The 21,235-nt window shown below is 36.4% G+C and overlaps 1 protein-coding gene across 1 annotated transcript in view; it reads right to left on the minus strand.

The window, feature by feature from the left end:
* The window catches only part of LOC112975953 (nardilysin-like), a 37,700-nt gene that overhangs the window by 5,059 nt on the left and 11,406 nt on the right, over positions 1 to 21,235 (minus strand). Inside the window, exons 10-24 of the mRNA XM_026086665.1 lie at positions 19,451 to 19,520; positions 17,365 to 17,442; positions 16,778 to 16,898; positions 16,638 to 16,696; positions 15,629 to 15,683; positions 12,181 to 12,285; positions 11,921 to 12,044; positions 11,372 to 11,458; positions 10,634 to 10,753; positions 8,586 to 8,637; positions 3,705 to 3,867; positions 2,142 to 2,173; positions 1,705 to 1,843; positions 1,132 to 1,179; positions 588 to 640 (exon numbers count right to left, since the gene is read on the minus strand). Coding sequence (XP_025942450.1) covers positions 588 to 640; positions 1,132 to 1,179; positions 1,705 to 1,843; positions 2,142 to 2,173; positions 3,705 to 3,867; positions 8,586 to 8,637; positions 10,634 to 10,753; positions 11,372 to 11,458; positions 11,921 to 12,044; positions 12,181 to 12,285; positions 15,629 to 15,683; positions 16,638 to 16,696; positions 16,778 to 16,898; positions 17,365 to 17,442; positions 19,451 to 19,520 — 1,306 coding nt within the window. The remainder of the gene's footprint in view (positions 1 to 587; positions 641 to 1,131; positions 1,180 to 1,704; positions 1,844 to 2,141; positions 2,174 to 3,704; positions 3,868 to 8,585; positions 8,638 to 10,633; positions 10,754 to 11,371; positions 11,459 to 11,920; positions 12,045 to 12,180; positions 12,286 to 15,628; positions 15,684 to 16,637; positions 16,697 to 16,777; positions 16,899 to 17,364; positions 17,443 to 19,450; positions 19,521 to 21,235) is intronic.

Raw genomic sequence — 21,235 nt, forward strand, 5'->3', positions numbered from 1 at the left:
TCTCTTGCAGACTAAGAGACAAAAACATAGGGCTTTGTCTCTCAGTCCCAGAAGACAACTGAGGTTGTTCCTTTGCCTTAGCTACCACYGTCTACCCAGAATATAGTAACAAATGAACACCGGTATCTTAAGCATCATAGCTTATATGGACACCCATAACATACAGATCTCTTTCTTCAGGCATGTTATCAGCTTACAGAAGTTTTGCTTATGTAACTGCTATATACAGGGTACCAAAGCAACTAAATTAGAAAAGGAAGAGTATTCAAAATATGAACCCTGGCCTCGATTCAAACTGTGCATAATGCAAATAAAYACAGATAGGAAACCACCTGAGGCTCCATTTATGTGCGACTAAAGGTAGGAAATGGACCCATCTGTAGACCTAGATAAATTAATTGAGCAGCTGTGACAGAAATATCCTGTGATGATGCTGTGTTTGTTTGTAGTGTATTACCCTGTACTTACAGCTATGCTATTGCAGGAATTACACACAGTAACAGTTTCCCATAGCAWCAAGGTATATGGGACTAATTGTTGATGAAAAAACAGATGAAAGGAGCTATACCTCCCAGCAATGAGCTTACCCAAGTGTTTCTTTGGTTCGCAGGAAATTGAAACAAGGCTCCTCCATGTGTGTCTGAAATACAGCCTGAATTTAGTCAAAATGTACTCCTGCGTACAACAGTAGATATTTTACCATACCCAAACTGCTTCATACCCCATAGACAAGCATCGTCAAATCAAGAAAGAAGGGACTAAAACCACTAAACTCAAACAAATCCTCCTGTCCTTACTGTCCTAGGAAGAAATTAACGCAGGGAAAAATCTATGTCCTGCAACAGGATAAGACAGGAGATTAACCTTCACAAGCACTTACATTTTATAATGAAAATTTTTATTTATTTGTTTTTAAGTGAAACAGCGCATTATTTGAAGTACCAGGATAGTCCCAAGTACTTGTATTAGGAAAGTGGTAGTAGGATATAACAAATATACATGTCTTTAGAGTTATGGCCATCTTAATATTAACCACTATTTTTCCAAGCACAGACATCGCATAGAATACAAATGCAGCCTATACAAGTCCCAGTAAGCATTCAAGATTTGTTAGGAAAGGTCAGAACTTACCACAAGCAACTCCATAAGAACACATTCTCTTAAACTCCTTGCACCAGCCTAAAACAAACAAACAAATCCAGYCTGGATGGTCTTCAGCATTAACTGCTCAGTAAGTTATCATGAAAGTAAGCCAATGACTTCTGGTTTTCCATCRTGCCTCCAAAGCAGAAAGCAAATGATTTCATTTTGAATCCACTGCATGAGTGGAAAGACTATCTTGAACTAACTGCAGGAAAAATTGATGGCAAGAAAGATAAGAAAGGTGACAATACCAAGACTGGAGTGGATGACACATGAAAAAGCAAAAGATACATATTCAAAATAATCATTTACAAAATAATATAGGCTGTAATTTCATCAAGGATTTTAGTAAGTCTCAAAAAAGTAGTTCTTGTGCACTGGGAGTGTGCTTACAGACTCTCTATAATTCAAACCACTTTCCCTGCACAGTGATCACACAGGCTGGTTCTGCTTCTTGATGGTTCTGTGATRATAGCTCTTTAAACTGTGACTGCACAGCAAACTACTAATATAAATGATTATGTGCAAATTATGATTATGTGCAAATCTCTAGTACATTACCTGATAATAAACTGTTACTTCAGAGTTGGCATCATTTTTGTTAAGAGTTTTCACCTTACAAAGCAGGTGCGCATTTGGCAAATCCACCACCCGGAACTGAAGAGGGAAGGAATGGGCCAGAGGAGCAAACTGAAGCTTTCTGAAGGGAGTAAAAACAGCAAAGTGTCAAACATACACTCACATCTTAGGCAAAACACACAGAACGAGGCTTCACAATCCAGATGCTGTCAATTCAGCATCATTCCCCTCCCCTTAAAACTACTTCCTATTTAATGAACAGAAAAAAATAGAAGCTTTCAATATTATCATGATATATACTTAAATGTCTTCAAGGAATTTCAATTTTGCTTTCAGTATTCTTCCCACCCTAGACAACTCCTCTCTTCCAGAAAAGRATAACTGAAGGGGAATTGTACAGGAATCAAACAGATACTCACTCCACAACATAACTCAGGAAATCCTTTGCTTCCTAGGAGAGAAAGTATAAACTTAGYTTAACTTTGGAGAAGGGAATTATTTGTCCCAATGCATTCTGCAACATTCAGRACAGATTGCCTGGCTTTGCCATGTTATTCCAGTACTCCTGTATCCAGTGGTTTGCCAAGTTCCAAGTCTCTCAAAGGTGACAAAAGGGTCTGCTCTATTCTATATTGCAGAAGGAAAAAGCTCACCAATATAATTTCTTGCTTGGGAGCCTCTCTCATGGACAATGTATGAGCAAGAAAAGAACCCATGAAAGATATAGACAGTGTAATACACTTTAAGCAGATAGCACACCAGATACAAGAAACTTAGAGAAGTACCCTGTCTTGCATTTGATGATGATGAAATGCAGGCATACCTCATTTTATTGCGCTTTACAGATACTGTTTTTTTGTTTGTTYGTTTGTTTTACAAACTGAAGGTTTGTGACAACCCTGAGTTGAGCAAGTCTATCGGCACCATTTTTCCAACAGCATGTGCTCACTCTGTGTTGCATTTTGTACATTGTTTTTTYAGACATAATGCTATTGCACACTTAATAGACTACAGTATAGTGTAAACATAACTTTTATATGCACTGGGAAACCATAAAATTCRTGTGACTCGCTTTATTGCAATATTGGCTTTATGGCGGTGGTCTGGAACCGAACTTGCAATATCTCCAAGGTATGCCTGTGCTTGAAAAGAAACTCCAGCTCCAGTTGAGGGAAAGACAACAAATAAGAGAACAACAGAACAGCAGAAGGAGGTAGGTGACTACCTGGTAAGTAAATGCTGCATTACCAACAGCACAAAACACATTTTAACTCTATGATAGTTATGACCAAATCTTCAGCTTAACTTTCAAGCCAGCATCCCACAAGAACACCTCTGAAATTACCAGAGCCTCTAATTCTAATAAAACACTTTGGCAAAAGTTTCTACAAAACTGCTTTCCTGTTGTAAGAACAGCAAACTTGCATGCCTAGTGAGAAGTAGAGGCAGTATTGTACAAGTCTATCAGGGGCAAAACCTTGGTATGACCAGCTTTTTAAAAGCGAAGACCTCTGGTCTGCATCAGACGGCTAGCTATCACTTACGCCTGTAGACAGACAGATGAATTCTGAGAATGATAACAGGATGTTAAGCTGTATTGCTGCAGTCAATCCTATCACTGGGTTGTACTTACACTACAAATGTAGCAAGAAAAATCAATAGCTGCACAGTTAGAATGATTCCACTAGAAATACAAGACTAGCAGAGTATAGAGCGAACAACTTCTGATTCTTAAATACACCACAGAAACCATATTTGAAGCATAGAACAACTACTTGTGTTTAGACAATAGGGGTAAAAGAGCAAAGTATTCTAGACTACGCTGGCACTCTCATGTCACCTGGATGTGCCAAAATACTAGTAGAAAATAGGGCTGTCAAAATGGTTAGTAGTAGTTTTTTGTGGTCTGCGTTTTTTTAAAAAAAAAAAAAAAAAAAAAAAAAGACAGAGTCCAAACTTTCACCATTGAGCTTAATACTTACTTGATATGTTACATTTCCTTGTGCTAAACCCTCCACAAATAGCTGTGATTTGAAAGCCTTAACAAAGGACAGTAAAGACTCTGCAGAAAGTCCCTTCATTAATCTCCTGTATTTGTCTATCAGAGACCACTTGCCATGCTCCAAAATTACATGATGTAGGTCTCTACAAAACAAACAAACAAACAAACAAAAAGTAATCCATTTTAATTCAGAAATGCACTTCACGACTGTGGCAAGCAGTGGAGTAGATTAGACTACAACATATTGGAAGGTCTGGTTGCAATGAAAAACAAATTGGTAAGAAAATCAATCAGTGTCACTGCAGGAATATTTGACACCAAAGAGCCAACCATTGAGAAAGAAAAACAGCACATGTTGCTGAGAAACTGGACTGAGTAAAAGTGATCTGACAAAAGACAACCACTATACACCCTCCAATATGTTGTGTTTCTAGAGATGACATTTAGCACGTGATTGCCTTTTTGGTGGAGTTGGTTTTGCAATACACAATGGAATGTTTAGTAAACTRCCTAACTTAATAATGATATATATAATTATTTGATGCAAAGGTCCCCTCTTTCCTGAGGCACCTAGGCATAGTTTGCAACATCTAGCTACTCCTACAGGTCAGGAGGCTACAGCCCTGTATTATTTTGATTAACATTTTCTCTTTTAAGAAATTCATCACACGGTGCTATCAGAATATTTACATCATCAGATCCAAAGAATAYCAAGAAAGATGTCAGGTTATATTCATACAGTACAAAATACTGTCTTTTCTCAAGAGCTTTATTAATGCAGTCTTTTGAAGAAGATTCTAGGTATCTTTTGCTCTTTTGGGCTACAAAAAAGCTCTGACTTCAGTAAAGATCAGGCAGATTTCTGGATCAGGCAGAAATTTTGCTGGTTGACACTGATCTTACACAATGTCAGTTTTGTCAACTGATCAACTTATCCCTGTGTCAGCAGCATCAGGCCTYGAGTATCTCCTCTTCTCTCTTTAACCGTATTTTTAAAAAGAAAAACAAATGAACAAAAGCTGTGTAAATGATAATCAAAGTATAAATAAAGTTTCTTCCAGGGAGAATGAGGGGGACTGATAGGGAAAGAGAATGAAATGTTTGTGAACTGAGCCCACTAGCAATTAGAAGGAACCAAAGGGCAGCTGGGCTGGGATGGTGGGAGAGGAATGACCCCAGCTGACACTTTTTCAGAAGATTTGAGAATCTTCTAATGAGGAATTTTAACTTTACAGAGGGCACATGCAGAGGTTACTGACAGAAGAAATGCAAGCAACTATAAAGAAAAATATATATGACAACCATTTTTATATATGAATTCATGTCAACTTTTGGAACTTTATCATTAATATTGGGTACTTAGTATAAAGCAAAAATATCTGACGATTTGAAAATTGTGCTCACATATAATTATTGTGCTGGCATTCACCATGTTCAAGAAGACTATGCAAAGCACTGTATGGTAATTTATGATAAAAAGACAAGCAASTCCTCAAGCTGCTACAGTATGCTACTATGACAACACAGGAAAAACAAAGATGATTGCTTTCTTTTCTACCACTACCCTAAAATTAAGCCTTTCCCAGAGACTCACTTGGCTAGCACCTCTGGTTTGATGAGCATATTGAAATAGGTCTTTTTTAGTTCCTCTTTAATCATTTCAAAAACCGCTGGAGTAAAACTGAAGTCAGACACATGGTCAATGATGAGCTGAAGCAGCAGCTATAAAGGAAATACTACTTCTTAGTCATTTGTACCATTAGGAGGAGAATGACTTGGTTCTTTTCAAATCAACAAAACATGAGGCAAAAAAGAGCTTCCAAAAATACACTGTTTAAACCTAYTACAGTTTCTCCTGGTATCTAATTAATTAAAGTACGGTAAGATCTTGAATAAAGAAATTAATTGTTTAAAAATAAATGATCARTTACCACATATCACAGTCACTGCACATCAATCAGATAAAAATTTTGCTAAAACCATATGAATCTTTTTATCAAGAGAACTTAAAATTAGATAGCTATCTTTTAATACAAAATACATTAATAATTTAAAATTACAATAATCAGTAAATGACAATGAAAATTMTTTACTTGAAAACAAAGTCCACAAAGAGAGAAAAAGTCTAAGCACACTGATGGGATAAATYTAGACAGTGAAATCTTCTCTTACATCATCCTGAAGAGCATGCAAATATCTTCCTTACCTCTAGTCTCAAAAAATATATATCATAGAGGGGATGACAATTCATTCTGTTCCTTTCATCCCTGCCTCATAGTCAGAATTTATGAATATATAGGTATCCCTTACATGAGTTTTTTCTTGTTCTAGATTATTTGTTTTCTTTGGCTTCAAATTAAATTCTGCTCCAAGAATCCTGAAAATCTCTTCCTTACAATTGAACAATTGGGTGTAATAACCTCTCTCACTATTCAGCTTTTCTCTCAAAAGCCACCCCTGTGGTGACTGAAAAGCTTCTGAAAACCAGCTACAACAATCTGAGTACTGGRATTAGAAACTCCATGTTGGCACTGAGACTAACAGCTTTAGTAACACAAGTTCTTCATGGGTCCAGAAGATCACAGTTAACACAAGGCTCTRGGTCTTTAGCTGAAATCCTTTAGAAGTGCCAGCATTTAGCAGCCAGAGCTAAGTTCCCRTGCTAACAAAAACTTACCTGTATTGCACATGTATCTTTATTTTACTCATCTAACAAAAAACAGTTGATCAGTGGTCATACTGGTAACTACTCCTTTCACATAACCAGCTGGTGGAGATCAGGCTGTGTCAAAGACACTTTTTGTAGATAGGGGAGGTCAGATAGTCAAAAAAGATGCACCTGTGGCAGTTGCTGTCTATCCCATAATGTGGAACAGAAAAGCTATTAGGAAAGCACTTTTTAACAACAGCTGTATTAAGTGAAAACAGGCAGKAGCAAACACTGACTTGTCCCAGCTTGCTTTTTTGTGCCTCAGTATTCCTCCCAGCTTTCTCCCTCTTGCACCTTCAAACAATATGCCCTGCACACATACCTGCCCTTGTCATCTGTCTTGTCCCTGGTTCCTAGACCACTTCCATTAGAGGAAGCCATGGGAAGCTTACATGTAATAAGCAGAAGTTAAAATCAGATTTATACTTAGAAGAGTTGCATTATAAATTTCACATCAGATGTTAGTATTTTAAACAGTTTCATTTGATTTTCTTTCTTACTGTATGCAAAAAACATTGACTTAGTCAAAGACCAATTCCTTTGTATTTAGCCTTCTTTACTCCACACTTATTCTTGTTATAATTCATGCCATAAAATCTCCATCTTAAAGCATAAGTCTTCCCCTCAGTAACCTTACACATTTTGAGGAACTCAGCAGGAAATGTACATGGTTATTATACACAAAACCATTACTCYCTATAGTCTTTAAAACAATGTAAAACCACGAACTAATGAGTTGCAACGTAAACCTAAGTATTTCAGGTTTCTGACTAACTTAGAAAATAATGTATAACATCTGATTTGTTGAACTCTGTTAAGGCAGATGTCTATTTGGTACTTACAGGTAGTTTATGATTGAATCCTTTCACTCTAATGATCAAACCATGCTCTCCAGCCACTAGTTTGTACTTCAGTTTAGCAATATCAGCTCCATATGCTGGTTCTGAGAGATTCAGAGAGAGGATGCTAACAAAAATATCTAGAAGCACCACACTTCATGAATGAAAAAGGAAGTGAGAGTGGGAATCAACATAGAAAAGACACAAATATTCAAGACAATAGTTTTAAGAATAAGAAGCTGTTCAGGCTAAAAGCTTGAAACACCTAGTTATGAATCAGGTTTTTCATTCAAAGGACACACAAGAATGTCTTCTAGGATTTCTGGCATGAAACTTAAAAGTTTTGTAGATCTGATGAAAAGAAAAAAAGCTTATTAGAGCTACAAAGCATAATAATCCACACCATTCTCTAGAGTACACGAGGGTAACACGTAAGTTGAATAAAGAATTAATTTTTAAGGGCTAGATTAATTCTAGGTAAAATTTGTTTGTTAAATATTAATAATGCTAAAAAATGTCTTCTAGGGAGCTACCTTTAACACATTTGGAAGATTCATATCCTTATCTGAAATGGAAGTGGCTGTGATGGAGACACAATAGGTATAAATATGTTCCATCATTTTAAGGAGTCTTTCTTGACAGTTAAAAATTGCAAAGTGCCCCAGAACATTAGGATCAAGCATTTCTATTAAAAATTCAAAACCTATRCTATTAAGGTCTGATGAAAAATAGGTATACAAAGATATTTCCAGAAAAATGGTTCTACCCTTTTATGCAGCTCCTTAGTGATCTTACAATAAAACTACCACACATTTCGTTACAACAGACAGTCATGATCAAAGGTTAGCAGGCATGCTGCATATGGGGGGGATGTAATGTATTTACGGAGTTACAAGCAGAAGACTATGCAACATACACACAGTCTACTGCAGCTCTATCTCAGGGTCTTCCACAGCTATATACAGGAGATTTTTCAGCTTGTTGAATGTGCTGCCCACAGTTGATGGCCCATTCCAGTGGAGTCTTTGATGAGCTTTCTGTTCTGGCAAATTACTGTGATTACTATATGGTTTAGAAACAACTTTTACATTGAGACAGCTGCACTAACACCTAGTACGCATTTCCTTTCTCTGGCAAAAATACTCCATTCCACACCTCCTCAAAAGATAACTACTAAACTCCAAAGAAAATTAAATGAAAGAATGTCAGTCTTTATTCTAATCTGTGTTGGACATTTGAATTGGTACTATTTCATTGTAGAATCAATTTTCTGTCTTGGTCTGCAAGGCAGATTAGAGAAAAATATTCTTACCTCTTTGCAGACTGTTGTACCTGTGAAGAAATCAGGTGGAAATGTACATAAGCTGTGGAGAAAGAAAAAAAAAAAAAAAGAAAGAAAGAGAAAAAAAAAGAGCAACTGCAGAAATAATGTCAGCTTCAATTCAAGTATGCAAATATTTTTCCTCTAGACTGTTCTGTTTTGGCCAACTTGTGTTCTTTGAACTACACTTAAATCTAAAGAGAACTTGGAATTGTAGTCACTTTGCATTTAGGAACTGAAAAAGCCACCCTTCTGGTGAAAAGAGATTTAATATGTATTCAGCTTGTAAATTACTAAGGACAGGCATAATGTCTTTATCTGTTTCCATTATCTTTATAGATGTTAATATTACTCCTTTATGTCAAAAGCAGTAAAAAGGGCTCTAAAACAACAAAAACCCCTCTTGCAGTATATAAATGTTACATCAAAAAGCTTCCCAACAAGAACTAAAGTATTATCCTACACAAAATCTTTATAATAATAATAGTAATATAGTTTAATTTTATACTGTGTCTCAGTGATTACAGATAATATTTTCTGAGTATACAGAGATAAGATGAAGGTTTGAGGGCAAGGAAGGATTGGGGGTTTTTTGGTTTGGCATTTCTGTCATTTTCTGGTTTTGTTTTGTTTCTGTTTGTTTGGTTTTTTAAACTACCGGACTTGTAAGCCCAAAACTGGCTCTTTCCTCCCAGGTGCTTTTGCTCCTGAGATGCTGTCATATTTTCTTAGTTAGATTTTTACAGGAAATTGACATTTCTTTGAAAAGAGGATATAAAGTGAATTGTGAAAAGGACTTTCAGTTCCTGGAGCAGCTCCATGTTGAAAAGTCAGAGATCAAAGAAACCATAAGAATGCCAATAATTGGTCAGACACTGTCTTCTACTGACCCTTCTTTTTAAGGCAGATACTGTGATGCATTCCCATAAAGAAAGGTTCCAGAGTTTGAATCTCTCCAAGCTCTTGCATAGTGAACAAAACATGAAAAAAAAAAATCCACTTGAATCGAAGTGACTTATCAGGCTAGCACAGTTGAGACATACAAGTTTATATAACCCAGGTAAGAAAAGTGAGAAATAAAGATATAACCATATTCAGGCACCTCTGGTATAGTAGACTGCATGACAAAGTAGCCAGTTAGAATTGGGTTGATTGGAGGCAGATGAAGTTAGGAGAAAAAAAAGCAAGAAAAAAGCCCTTTGAGCTTCAACAGAAATAATGCAGTTGTAATGAACCATGAAACATCAGGTACCCACAAAAAAGATGACCTTTTTTCCTCAGGACTGGAATAACAAAGCCATAGAACACAAATGGTGATAAACCAACCTCAACTTTACAAAATYTATCTATGTGATAATAAAAGAACAAAAGATATGACCTTTTCTTTACTATTAAATAAACCAATCTCATTATACTGAAGTCTTCTTTTTGAACGTAAGTTATTGCCTGACCTTTCTTATTCTACTGCAGGATAAAAAGTGATGGGTAAGCATTTAAGCTCTTTTCTTCTTCCTAAATCCAACATAGAGATTTGTGTCACCGTAAGGAAGAAAACATGCACATCTTACCTAACTTCAACATAGGATCTTCTGTAGGTACCATCAGAAATCTGTAACGTCTTCCTCAAAGTTGGGTCAAAGACCTCACACACTAGCAATCTGTAAAGGTTGGTGCTGAAATAGGTGTGGATATTTGGGCTAGGGGCCCAGAAGGTAAAAGTAATGAAGGATAGGATACAGCTGGCTACATAAATGAGACTCAAAAAACAATAACGCTGTAGTTCRGCACTAACATCTCTCTCCAGAGACATGGCTTAGAAAAAGCCAATTTGGTATGAAGAGCTATCTACTTGCAGGAAAAAAAAGACTATACAATGAAAATGAAGAGGAATTTAACAAGAGTAACAATTGGTGCTGCCTGGATTTTGGAAGACAGTGAAACAAAAATTTCCAATTCTAAGAAAATTGCCAATACTGAATACGCGATAGGGGAAATCTGAAGAAGGCTTTGTTTTCCACATTTGTTAATACACTAGTTACCTTTAGGTTTCTTGAATTTCTTGTCCTTCTTGTACCACATGCATCCCTGTGGTATATTCAGAATTTTGACTGGATAATCCATCTTGGGGAAATCAGGTGCCTTTAGGGAGAAATCAGTGGCTATCACAGAAACACAACACACAGGTGTTTATATGTCAGATCCACTGTCCAAGTATGCCACTTTCAAAAATAAAATTGTCTCCTCTCTCCTATGTTACATTAAGTTGCACATAGCTCTTTGGACACAGAGGTAATTAATTTGGTCCCACAGCAGTACTTTGTCTCATAAGCAGTACCAATCTTAAAGTGAAGTATAGATAGACTGCTATGATATATTCAAGACAATGCTTTTAGTCTTTCTGTTCCTTATGAAAAACAAAAAGGTTGTGCTTTCTAAAACACTGTAGCTAGCCAACAGCCACAACAAATAAACCAACTTCAGTCCTCTCTAGCTACTTACAGATTATCTTGAATGCATTATGACTGTTGTATTTCACTTTGCTTTAAAAATACGGTAAAGAAACAAGGTCAAACAAAATTTGGTCCAAAATTATCATTTCTAAAAATCTCTATAAAAATTCAACACAAATAAATATCTTTCTATAGCCAGGCAGATATTGAAAATGGGCATCCATATAGAAGTACATATAGACCATTTTTCAGATATCACCTATTCTCAAGCAGTACAATTTGGAGAAGAAAACTATGACAGAATTCAGTCAGACACTTATGTCTTACCTATATATTTATTTTCTTCTGGAAGGTGCAAGTCCCAATTTAACTCAAAGTCACAGGCCCACACATCAGCCCAGTATTGGTCAATGTCTGTGAAGCACATGCAGCTTACGTTTAAAAGTTGTTTTGAAACAAACTTTGAAGTAAATTAGCTTAAACTTAAATCAAAATCATATGCATTATCATTCTTAGTTACCATAAAATTCTGCTACAGGCACTGCTTATGTTTTCATCTCTTTATTTATTTCCTTAAATGGAAAATTCTGTTCTCCCATGCAGAAGACCCAGGCCCATAAAGTTAGGTAGGCTAGACTACTAAAAAATACGTACAGAGGAAAATTGCCATTGAATTGCCACAAAAACACCCAAACTCCCAGCAATTCTCATGCAGTCAGGTTAGCAATCAAAACTCATTGAGCGATCATAAAAACTGACTAGTCGGATTTCATTTTCCTATACCAGATCAAGGTGATCAGACATCACACTTCTATCTTTTATAGCTTTCATTTGCATTTGAAAAAAAMCTCTAAATTCTTCAGAGGTTTATTTTACCTTCTACACTGTACTGTGTCTCGAACCATCTCTCCTTTAGAGGGCACCTTCCCTCATTGTCAGCAGACAAAAGACAAAGATTAGCTCTCTGAGGGCAGAGCAAGCCAAGGATGTCAGTAATGACCTATACAGATGATGAAGAAACTTAATTCAAATTCAAATACATACAAAAATAAATTAATACTTAGTCAAGATTCTTGAATTTTACATACACTCAATATACTGAATTTTTCTACCTCAGATGCTTATATTCTACTCACTTCAGGTTTGTATTCAAACAAAAGTTGATCTCCCGTCAGAAAGTCCTGCTTACGAAAAAGATGCATGTTTTCACAAATATTTTCAATATAATCAATTGGATCAGTCTGGAAAACGAATAAAAAATTTTTCATGCCATTGACAACTAAAACATCAATTTATTTTATATTTCTATGCTAAATAGAGCTTTTTGTTTACTGCAGTTTTCTACTAMATTAAGCAGCCATCCTTGCAACAAAATACTACAGAAAATCTTTTAAGACAAGATCCTTTTCTGTCCATGTACTTAGGATCATCTCCAAAAACATTTCTACCTGATGTTTCCATAAGAAACAAAGGAGATGACTTGATTACAGATATGTTCGTACCAAAAAAGAGACATGATGTGTTACTGTTGGCTGAACACAAAGGCAAAACTAAGAATGAAATTGTATGAGCTTAGGACCAATTTTGACCAATGCAAAAAAGGAAAATAAAAGATATAAACACTTCTGCACTAATCCAGCTATTTAGTCTAGCTCTATCACATAGTTAAAACCATCTTTCCTTCATTAAATTACTACCAGTATTATCCTTCACATCAGTGTTGCACACTACATTCCTCAGATGAACTGCACTGAAGTGTGTGACTATGTCAAAAAGCTCTCTCAAATACTGTACCTGCTGTGTAAATGACCCTGCCTCACTGCAAGGACAAGCAATAAAACTGATAACCTTACCCAGTCTATGTCCCTAGAAAAGCTTTCTCACAGCCTGATCCTGCTGAGGACACTCGTTTACATTTAAAGGAGAAGGAATAGAGGGTAGTTAAATACCAACCCGCAGAGATCTTTGGTCTTTGACTATGATTATCTTTGCCCTGGGAACAAAAATGAAGATTACTTTATGGTTATTTACTTGTAATTAGAGTCTTTTGAAATGGGCTCTGCAAATTTCTGCTTAGAAAATATACACTGGTTGCAGCTCAGATGATGTAAGCATCTCAYGGTTAGTGCTCTTTAATTGGAACAACACTCCCACCCTTTCCACTCCTTTTCTGAGAACACTAGAAGGAGGTTATCAGCGGGGAGGGTACTATCTGCCCTGCTTTATCTTCCCCTCTTTTCCATGGTCAAAATTCCATTAGAACTTTGAAGARGAAAGTAAATGGAAACCATGAAGATACAGTCTTCCTCTTACAGGGGAGCAATCTTTCATTTTAACATACTCTCCAAATCTATTATGAACACTTCCTCAATAGCCTCCTTCTCCTGCTGAACATATAAACCCAAAAGCTTCCAGAATCTCTTTGCATGACTTTTAAAAACACRAACCCTGGTACCAGAACTGTGAAAAGCTTCCAAGCCACAGTTTATTCCCACTACTGAAATATAAAGACTTGGAAAAAAAATGCATTCCCAGCAAAGCAGCATGTGACAGCAACTACAATAACGTCTGTGCTTAGGACCATTACAGAAAGTCAAGTTGTCCCACAAAGCTTCACACACAGATTTCCACAAGAATTTTTATAGTGCTAAGAAAGTTGGATAATTGCTCATATCTCAGAGCTCTACACATGAATTYCAACAAATAGAAGGGATATGAGGAAGCTACAGAAAGCGCAAACAATAATGCTGATAAGGGAAAGGTAGGTCAAGTAAGCCTGGCTTGCTGACCAACCACAGATCAGACAAATACCTGTCAGTATTAGACATACCTTAAAGCTAAAGTTACAGTGGCATAAATGTCATTAAATTCAAGACACCATGTTTTCTTAGAAACAAATATCCCTATTTAGTGCGATTCCAGCTATCTGCTTCTGCAGTTTGAAGTGCCATGAGTTCTTTCAGCAATGCACAGAAAATTAAGATAGCTCACAAGCACATACAGAGACTACAATAAATAAAGATTTGATCCAAGCTGCACCTGTGAATCCTATGACTGAGAAATAATAGTATTTGAAGAAGAATCAATGCTACTGTAATTTTCAGGTTTGACTGAAATCTTAGCTCTTGAGAGAAACTCAGAATCATCAAGAACCTGATCAACTGAAGGCTTGAAATTTGATAGAAATAAACCACCTAATTCAGTCTAAAACCAACACATTAATTACTTACCAGCAAGGTGCTCCATGTGTTAAAATACCTCTAAAACTGGATTCACCAGTTCAGCTCAAAGTCAGTAAGAATTCAAATGTCAATTTTGGAAAAGATTTCCATTTCACAATTTAGTAATCTGTACTGCAGTAACACTTAAAGTCATCAATTAAGATCAGTCTCTAAGTAAGAAACCATACAGAAAAGAGATTAAGATTCACAATCAATTTACAGAAGGCTCTGAAGAACTAAAGACCTAACTCTGCATGTGGACAGAAACATGCACTGACACCAGAATGGATGAGAGGACCAGACCAGCACACTAAACAAGGTACGAAGACTGTATTCTTACAAGGATCATTAGGCAGAGACACCCTACCCAAGGGTACATGAAATAGACTGGCTACAACAGGTCTTTAAGATTTCAGTTGGATAGCTAAGGCAGAGGTAATCAAGCCATTCAAACTGTGTAACAGTGGAAAAATGATCTGAGAAACATCCCTGTTACAAATTAAAAAATCTCAGTAAGTAGTAAATCTAGCAAAGCTTGATTTCCTGTGGATACCTCTATCCTGTTTGGGATTCATTTCTCCACATTGAGAGCATCACTAGAGTCTCCCTAGTTTCAAAAAGTTCATGAAACTTTCCAAAAAATATATTTTTTCAATTTTTACAAACCACAATCAAATTTAGATGAACTGGCCAAATGCAAGAGTTACTGGAGGCATCARCATGGAGGAGAGGAAAACCAGACACATGTGCATGCACAGAAAATATGATTGTGTAAGACGGATTTCCTCACTGGACTGGATAAACAAAGTGCTTACAGCTAAAYTTACTCAACAGAAGGGTACAGTCAAGACAATTAGGCATTATATGACCATCACAATCCCTTTGGGGATGGGACACTTACAGACTTTCAGTGAGCACTGATTTTCTGCAAGTTTTCCAAAGCAAAAAAGTTCCAACTGCTTCCTACACATGAAAATATTGCCATACATTTGAAATAACCAAGTGATTTGCAAGTACTCTGTTGAAGGTTTCCCACCACCAGAATCTTAAAGCCAAAATTAGAAATGAAATTAGGAAAAGATAAGATCTCTCTTGGAAGAGCATCATATATAGAATATTCAAGTTGTATTTTGAGGAGTCTTTTAATACAACAGCCTTAAAAGTCAAAAACGCTAACATTTTTCTATTTAAAATGTGATTTATTTCTGTTTAAGAAGTATTCTTTCTTCCAATATCTCTTTAAATTCAAAATTCTAATTCTGTTTACTGTAACTGAGCACACAGTAAAAGTCCCACTTATTAAAAAAAAAAGGGGAATAGCATTGGTTTTCTTATAGATAACAGTTGAAAAAGAATCAAGTACCTGATCCTTGAAAGAAAATTCATTTTCATCTATCTTCTGAATCTCTTCCCAAATTCTGTGAGTGAAAAATATGTATGCATTACCCTGAAACATTTCTTAAGAGATGAATAACAGAACACTTCTTGGCACAATACTAAATATTTGAGTCAAAAAGTAACATATTTCTCTCTTTCTCATGCTGTCATGAGGGGAAAAAGCAGTTCAATAGAACCATAACTCCTTTCATTTTGAAAGCTCAAAATAATGAAGACTTTTCAGACAAATCTAATGAGTCCTACAACTTACTAGCCTCCTTCCTTTTTTTCAGATAAGGAGCCGTTAAACTATTAAATGGCAGAGATAATGGCAGAGAGAAAACTTGCAATTCCAGCTCCATGTTACCCACCCCTGCCTGACTGGAAATACTTGCGCTCACTCTCAGACTAAGGCACATAGAGGAATCTTTAACAATTCCCTTAGAAACGAAATTTTTGATTATTACTTTGGGTTTCCAAATGAGGGATCTTTTACAGAAAATGTTATCAAAATACAGAAGAACATCCTCTTTCAGATGCAGCTATGCCAGCTGAAAAGATTACTGCTCTCAGACCATCTCAAGTCACTGGAGGTTCTCCCTTCATTCTTTTTTTTTTTTTTTTTTTTTTTTTCAAGCGACTACCCCCGGACTCTCCTTTTCACATCTAAACGAAATTCGTTAGATTAGCAAAAGCCCTTTCTTTAAACTGTGAAGGCTAACCAGTTCCCTTTTGGCTGATAAAGTTGAGAGAACACTAACATTACAAATTCAGTCAGGGTGGAAGATGAACTCCAGCAGAGGAGCAGAAGGTGAAACAAAAGTAGTAACTTCTTCAGCTGGCATAGCTGTAGCTGAAAGAGGACATGAGGACAAATCCTTAATATTTAGATCATACACATGGAAGTAGGCTAGGATAGGCACACATAGGATTGCAGTCTCCGTTAATCTTTTTTTCTACTGTTCTTAGGATAAAGGACTGGATACAAGAATTACCTTTTATCTGGACCTACTTTCTGCAACATTTTCAGATACTGGAATACAACATGTACAACCTGGAGATAGAAACAGGTAAGCTTATTTTGAAATCTTGACATGGCAAAATGACAAGATATCCAAACTACAATGAAATTTACCTCATAGAAACGCTCATAACCTTCACCAGTCAAAGTAATAGAAATGCTGAAGATAGAGTAACTGGAGTTCTGTTCAAAACCTGTCTCAGCATTTCCTCCAGATAATGCAACAGCCCAAAACCTATTGAAGAGATAAATCCAGTATTAATTACTCCAGTTAAAAACTTCCCTGAAGTATGATCTCATTGTTGAAGTTTATCTTGGTTCAGTGAAAGCTGCTTTGAAATTTAATCCAAATTGATTAATCCAGAGAGATGGTTCTCTCTACAATGTCAAATTCTCTGAAACTAAAAAATTGCAAGGCAGGTGTCCTCCCAGAATATATTTAGCATATCAAAATATTAAATACAGATTTTTCATTTAGAACAAGAGCAACATATGAACTACAACCTAGGAGACTTGGAAAGTCTTCATGTTTTTATTCTTGTTTTTAGAATAAAGACATATACAATACCTTATCAGAGTGTTTAGCATCATTTAAATCACATTATAAGAATAACATTTAAAAGGAATAACAGACATTGCTTAAAACTTGGCAAATCATATTATTTCCCCACTGCACACTTTAAAAAGAAACAAATACATACTTTTTCCTAAGAAAAAAAAGAATGCTGCCTTTGCCTTCATGTCCTACCAGCCAGGAGATATAGTGTAGTGGTTTTACCCTAAAAAATAAAAATGTAATACTTTTAATGCTAAGAGAAAAAATTCTTAACTGGATTAGGAATTAGAAAAATCAAATAATAGATAACAGGACTTTTCTTTTCATAAGAAGATGCTACAAACTATAACTCTCTCTTCACATAACAGTGAAACTGCAATACTATAAAGATGACAGTTTCTCTATTTCAAAATATAAAAGAAATTCTGATAGTATATAATGACTGTATTGAAAAATTAATGAGATTTCCAAGTTAACCATGACATTTAGTGAGCCCATAGAATCCTGATATGTTGTTTTATCTCTCATTACAGAATCATCATGTCCAGCAGTTTACATAAGATCAAAACAAAGCATTAAGGCCCAAAAAACAGGATTTAAAAACACTTAAGATTCTAAGCCAAAAAGCACGAGGTAAAAAGTTTGTCAACAATCAGCTAATCCCAGAAGCACATAAACTTTCTAAGCATCTTCTGTTTTGACTGTTGGTGCCTGCAATTCTGTTCACACACTGCTAAATAGTCAGAGCAGCTTAGTGCTCAGAGACCCACCAGGACTGAGAAACCAGAGGGAGCTTAAGTCCCCACAAGTGACTTAACAGGTATAAGCATGCCTAATACATGTATCAGCAGCTTTTGCTGGGGTAGGGCAGGGACTGACATACACAGAGGAAGAGCAGGTAAGAGCAGAATGTTTCAGTCTCCTCTCTCTAGCATATTTCTAATTAATTACCATATAAACTGCATAACTCTCCATGGAGCACGAACTAGAACCAACATCATCTTGCTCTGGGATGACTCTCAGCCAACAAAGTAATCCCCTACCTATGTATTATACTGATACCTCACTGTAGTTTTTTCCCCCAGGTACAGTGACTCCACTTCCACAGGAAACACAGACAATATACCCTTCTCAGCTTACATGGCCATTAGGGTACTCTCCCAGGATACGGAAGCTCTGAGCTTTAATCRCCCCAGCCTGGAGAGGAAACAGGTCTCCCAACTGCTGGGGAAAGCACTCTAAACAAAGGGTATTATGTGAAACATAGGCAAGCATCCTCTTCCTGTCACATTTTGAAAGGAATGAGCACTTCACTTCTGTTTGAAAGCATACTTCTAGTGCCAGTCTTCATTAATGGTTTCCATGCTCTAGATTCTCACTTGCTGTCTCAATTCAGGTACCTAAGTTCCAGAGGGCTAAGATTTCAGACACACATTTCTGCTTAGAAGTTCCTGGTCTGTGTTAGTCTGGGTAAAAGTTCTTTGGATCTCCTTTCTGAGGAGTCTGACTCTTCTCTGACACTGCACAGAGAATCTAGACCCCCAACTCTGGTTCTGAATACCACTGAAGGTAAATTAGTTGCCTATAGTGCAGGTGTCAAACTGTGCATTTGTAGGCACCAAGTCCTTTATTAGATCTAGTTCTTAGGGTTTCTTAATACCGATTTAAATGGAAATGTCTTCATTATACTTCAGAAAAGAATAAAAAGAAACTAGCAACCTTTTTAAAGGTGACTAACACCCAACATAATCCTTGGTTCAAAAAAATCCTACGGATTTTCTCTTTTGTCCAAAGATAAAGTGCAGAAAGATAACTGAATCATAGATTAAAAAGTGTAACCCCCATACAGTAYGCAACAAAATATAAACATCCAAATCAATCCCATGTCTCCTCAGAGATCCTACAACACACAGGTATCAGGTCATGGCCTGTACAATGAAGAGCATTAAAAGTGAGATATTATGTCTATAAGATGTTATATCTATTATGTCAGCATTGAGGTATTATTCCTAATACTGTATATCATTTTGTACACTATTCTAAAAGAATCAAAAAGCACAAAATTTATTTCCTGAAATTATTCTTTTTTGTGGTATTAGCATGAGATGAGGTCTTGATCATTTACTGGATTCTCTACACATACTGTTTCATAAATAGCATGAAATCAAAATATAATGTAAATTAATGATAATTACATAATTAATGTAATGATAATCTACACATCATTTTACCTGTAATTTCTCTCTTGTGGGGGCAGTGCCCAAGTGATATGCAACAGATGGATGTTTCTGACTGGAATAACTGCAAAAGAAGTTTATTCATTAAAAATAGAAATACATTATTATTTCCAATCATTTTAAGTTCAAGAACCATCTGTGGGCAAGATACTTTGTTTGATGCAGAAAAAAACATCTGCATATGCACTTGCATATGTGGGAATACATAAAAATATACACGCTAATTCATTAAGGTGCCATCCAGCACTCTAAACCATTGTCAGTAAGGGACAGCTTATGCACCATCACAGTGGTGTAACTGGATAACTTCATCCTGTGCCTTCAATTCCTCTCAGTCCCAGGATTTTTAAATTTTCATATTATTCTGAGGAATAGGAGTGAAGTGTGCATACAAACATATCAAGACGAACTTCCAGGTGATTTTTTTTCTGTTTGAGTGACAGTCCAGATGCATTTTCACATCACAGATCTCTAAACAACATCTCCAACATATAAAGGTTACCTAGAGGAAATGTGATGATCTTTGATTTACAAGAGGAACATTTGGCACAAATTATTTTGCATGAGTTCTGCACAGTATGGATAACTAGTACATAAACAGGCAGAAGGAACTCCCATGGCTGTCTGAGCAAGCTCCTCAACCAAGAAGAGAAGCATCTGTTATCACCCTCTTTGGAGCTGGATAAGACTGGAAAGGCAGATATATGATTAGTCTTGCCATCAACATCARAAAGATAAGACTTAAATGCAAAGGTAGTTCAGAGTTATGCTTCAACAGGAAACATAGGGAGCCTGGCACAGGATGCGGTATGTACATCCTGCCATATGTCCTCATATTCTGAAAGAAGTACTCACATTTCTGTTAGAATGAACCTTTAAAGAATGCAGAAGCTCTCCAAGCATTTGGAAGCCATTTGGGGGAAATAGGTTTTTAAGAGAGACTGAAATCAAAACATCTCCTATGAACTCAAAGCTCAACACAAAGTTTTAGTGATACTTCAGCACATTCAATGTGAGTTACAGCATGTCAAAGAGCTACAAATGGTCTAAAGGAAACTAGTCATCTGCTTCCAGCATCCACCTTTTTCTAGGCAATCACTAAAGTACTTATTTCTGTTTAAGGCAGCTGGCTGAATGACCAAACGATAGAAACTTCTGGTCACAATAATCCTGACCAACCACAAATCAAAAACAATTTTCTGTGAGAGGGTCAAATCACTTTTTTATGAGATCTATATGCTGAAAAATAACTCCCTCACTCCTGGAAGAGAATTAGTTTACGACAGCCAGTATCATCATTTTCATCTCAATTTGGGTTTCCATCTTCCTATYTTCTTTTTTATCACTTTGAAAAATTGCCAGTGACATGAAATAGAACCAGTCTGATGGATCTTAGGGACAGAAGAGTCGTTATGCACAACAAAGCAGGCTCTTGCAAAAGGTGACCAAGAAGTCTTTGAGATCAGGGAAAGTGAACAGGAGAATAGCAGGGCTGAGAATTGTATCACCTAGCTATAAAATTATTGTACTCAAAACCCAGAATCTGAAATTATATGTTCTCAGGCGGTATAGAAAGGACAGTCTTCTGCCAAAAACAGTAGAAAGGGTAGAGGGAATGAAAGACAATGACCTTGCCATACTGCTATGCTTGTAGATGAGAATAAAAGAGGAAAGAGCATTTGTGAGTAAAGATGCACAAGATAGCCTACCARGTGGCTAATTTGAGGGCCTACTTATCTATTGCTCCTAATAGCTATGAGGTCCCTGAACAAAAGAGAA

Source organism: Apteryx rowi, unplaced genomic scaffold (assembly GCF_003343035.1).
Source record: "Apteryx rowi isolate R43461 unplaced genomic scaffold, aptRow1 scaffold_7, whole genome shotgun sequence".
Classification (NCBI taxonomy): domain Eukaryota; kingdom Metazoa; phylum Chordata; class Aves; order Apterygiformes; family Apterygidae; genus Apteryx; species Apteryx rowi.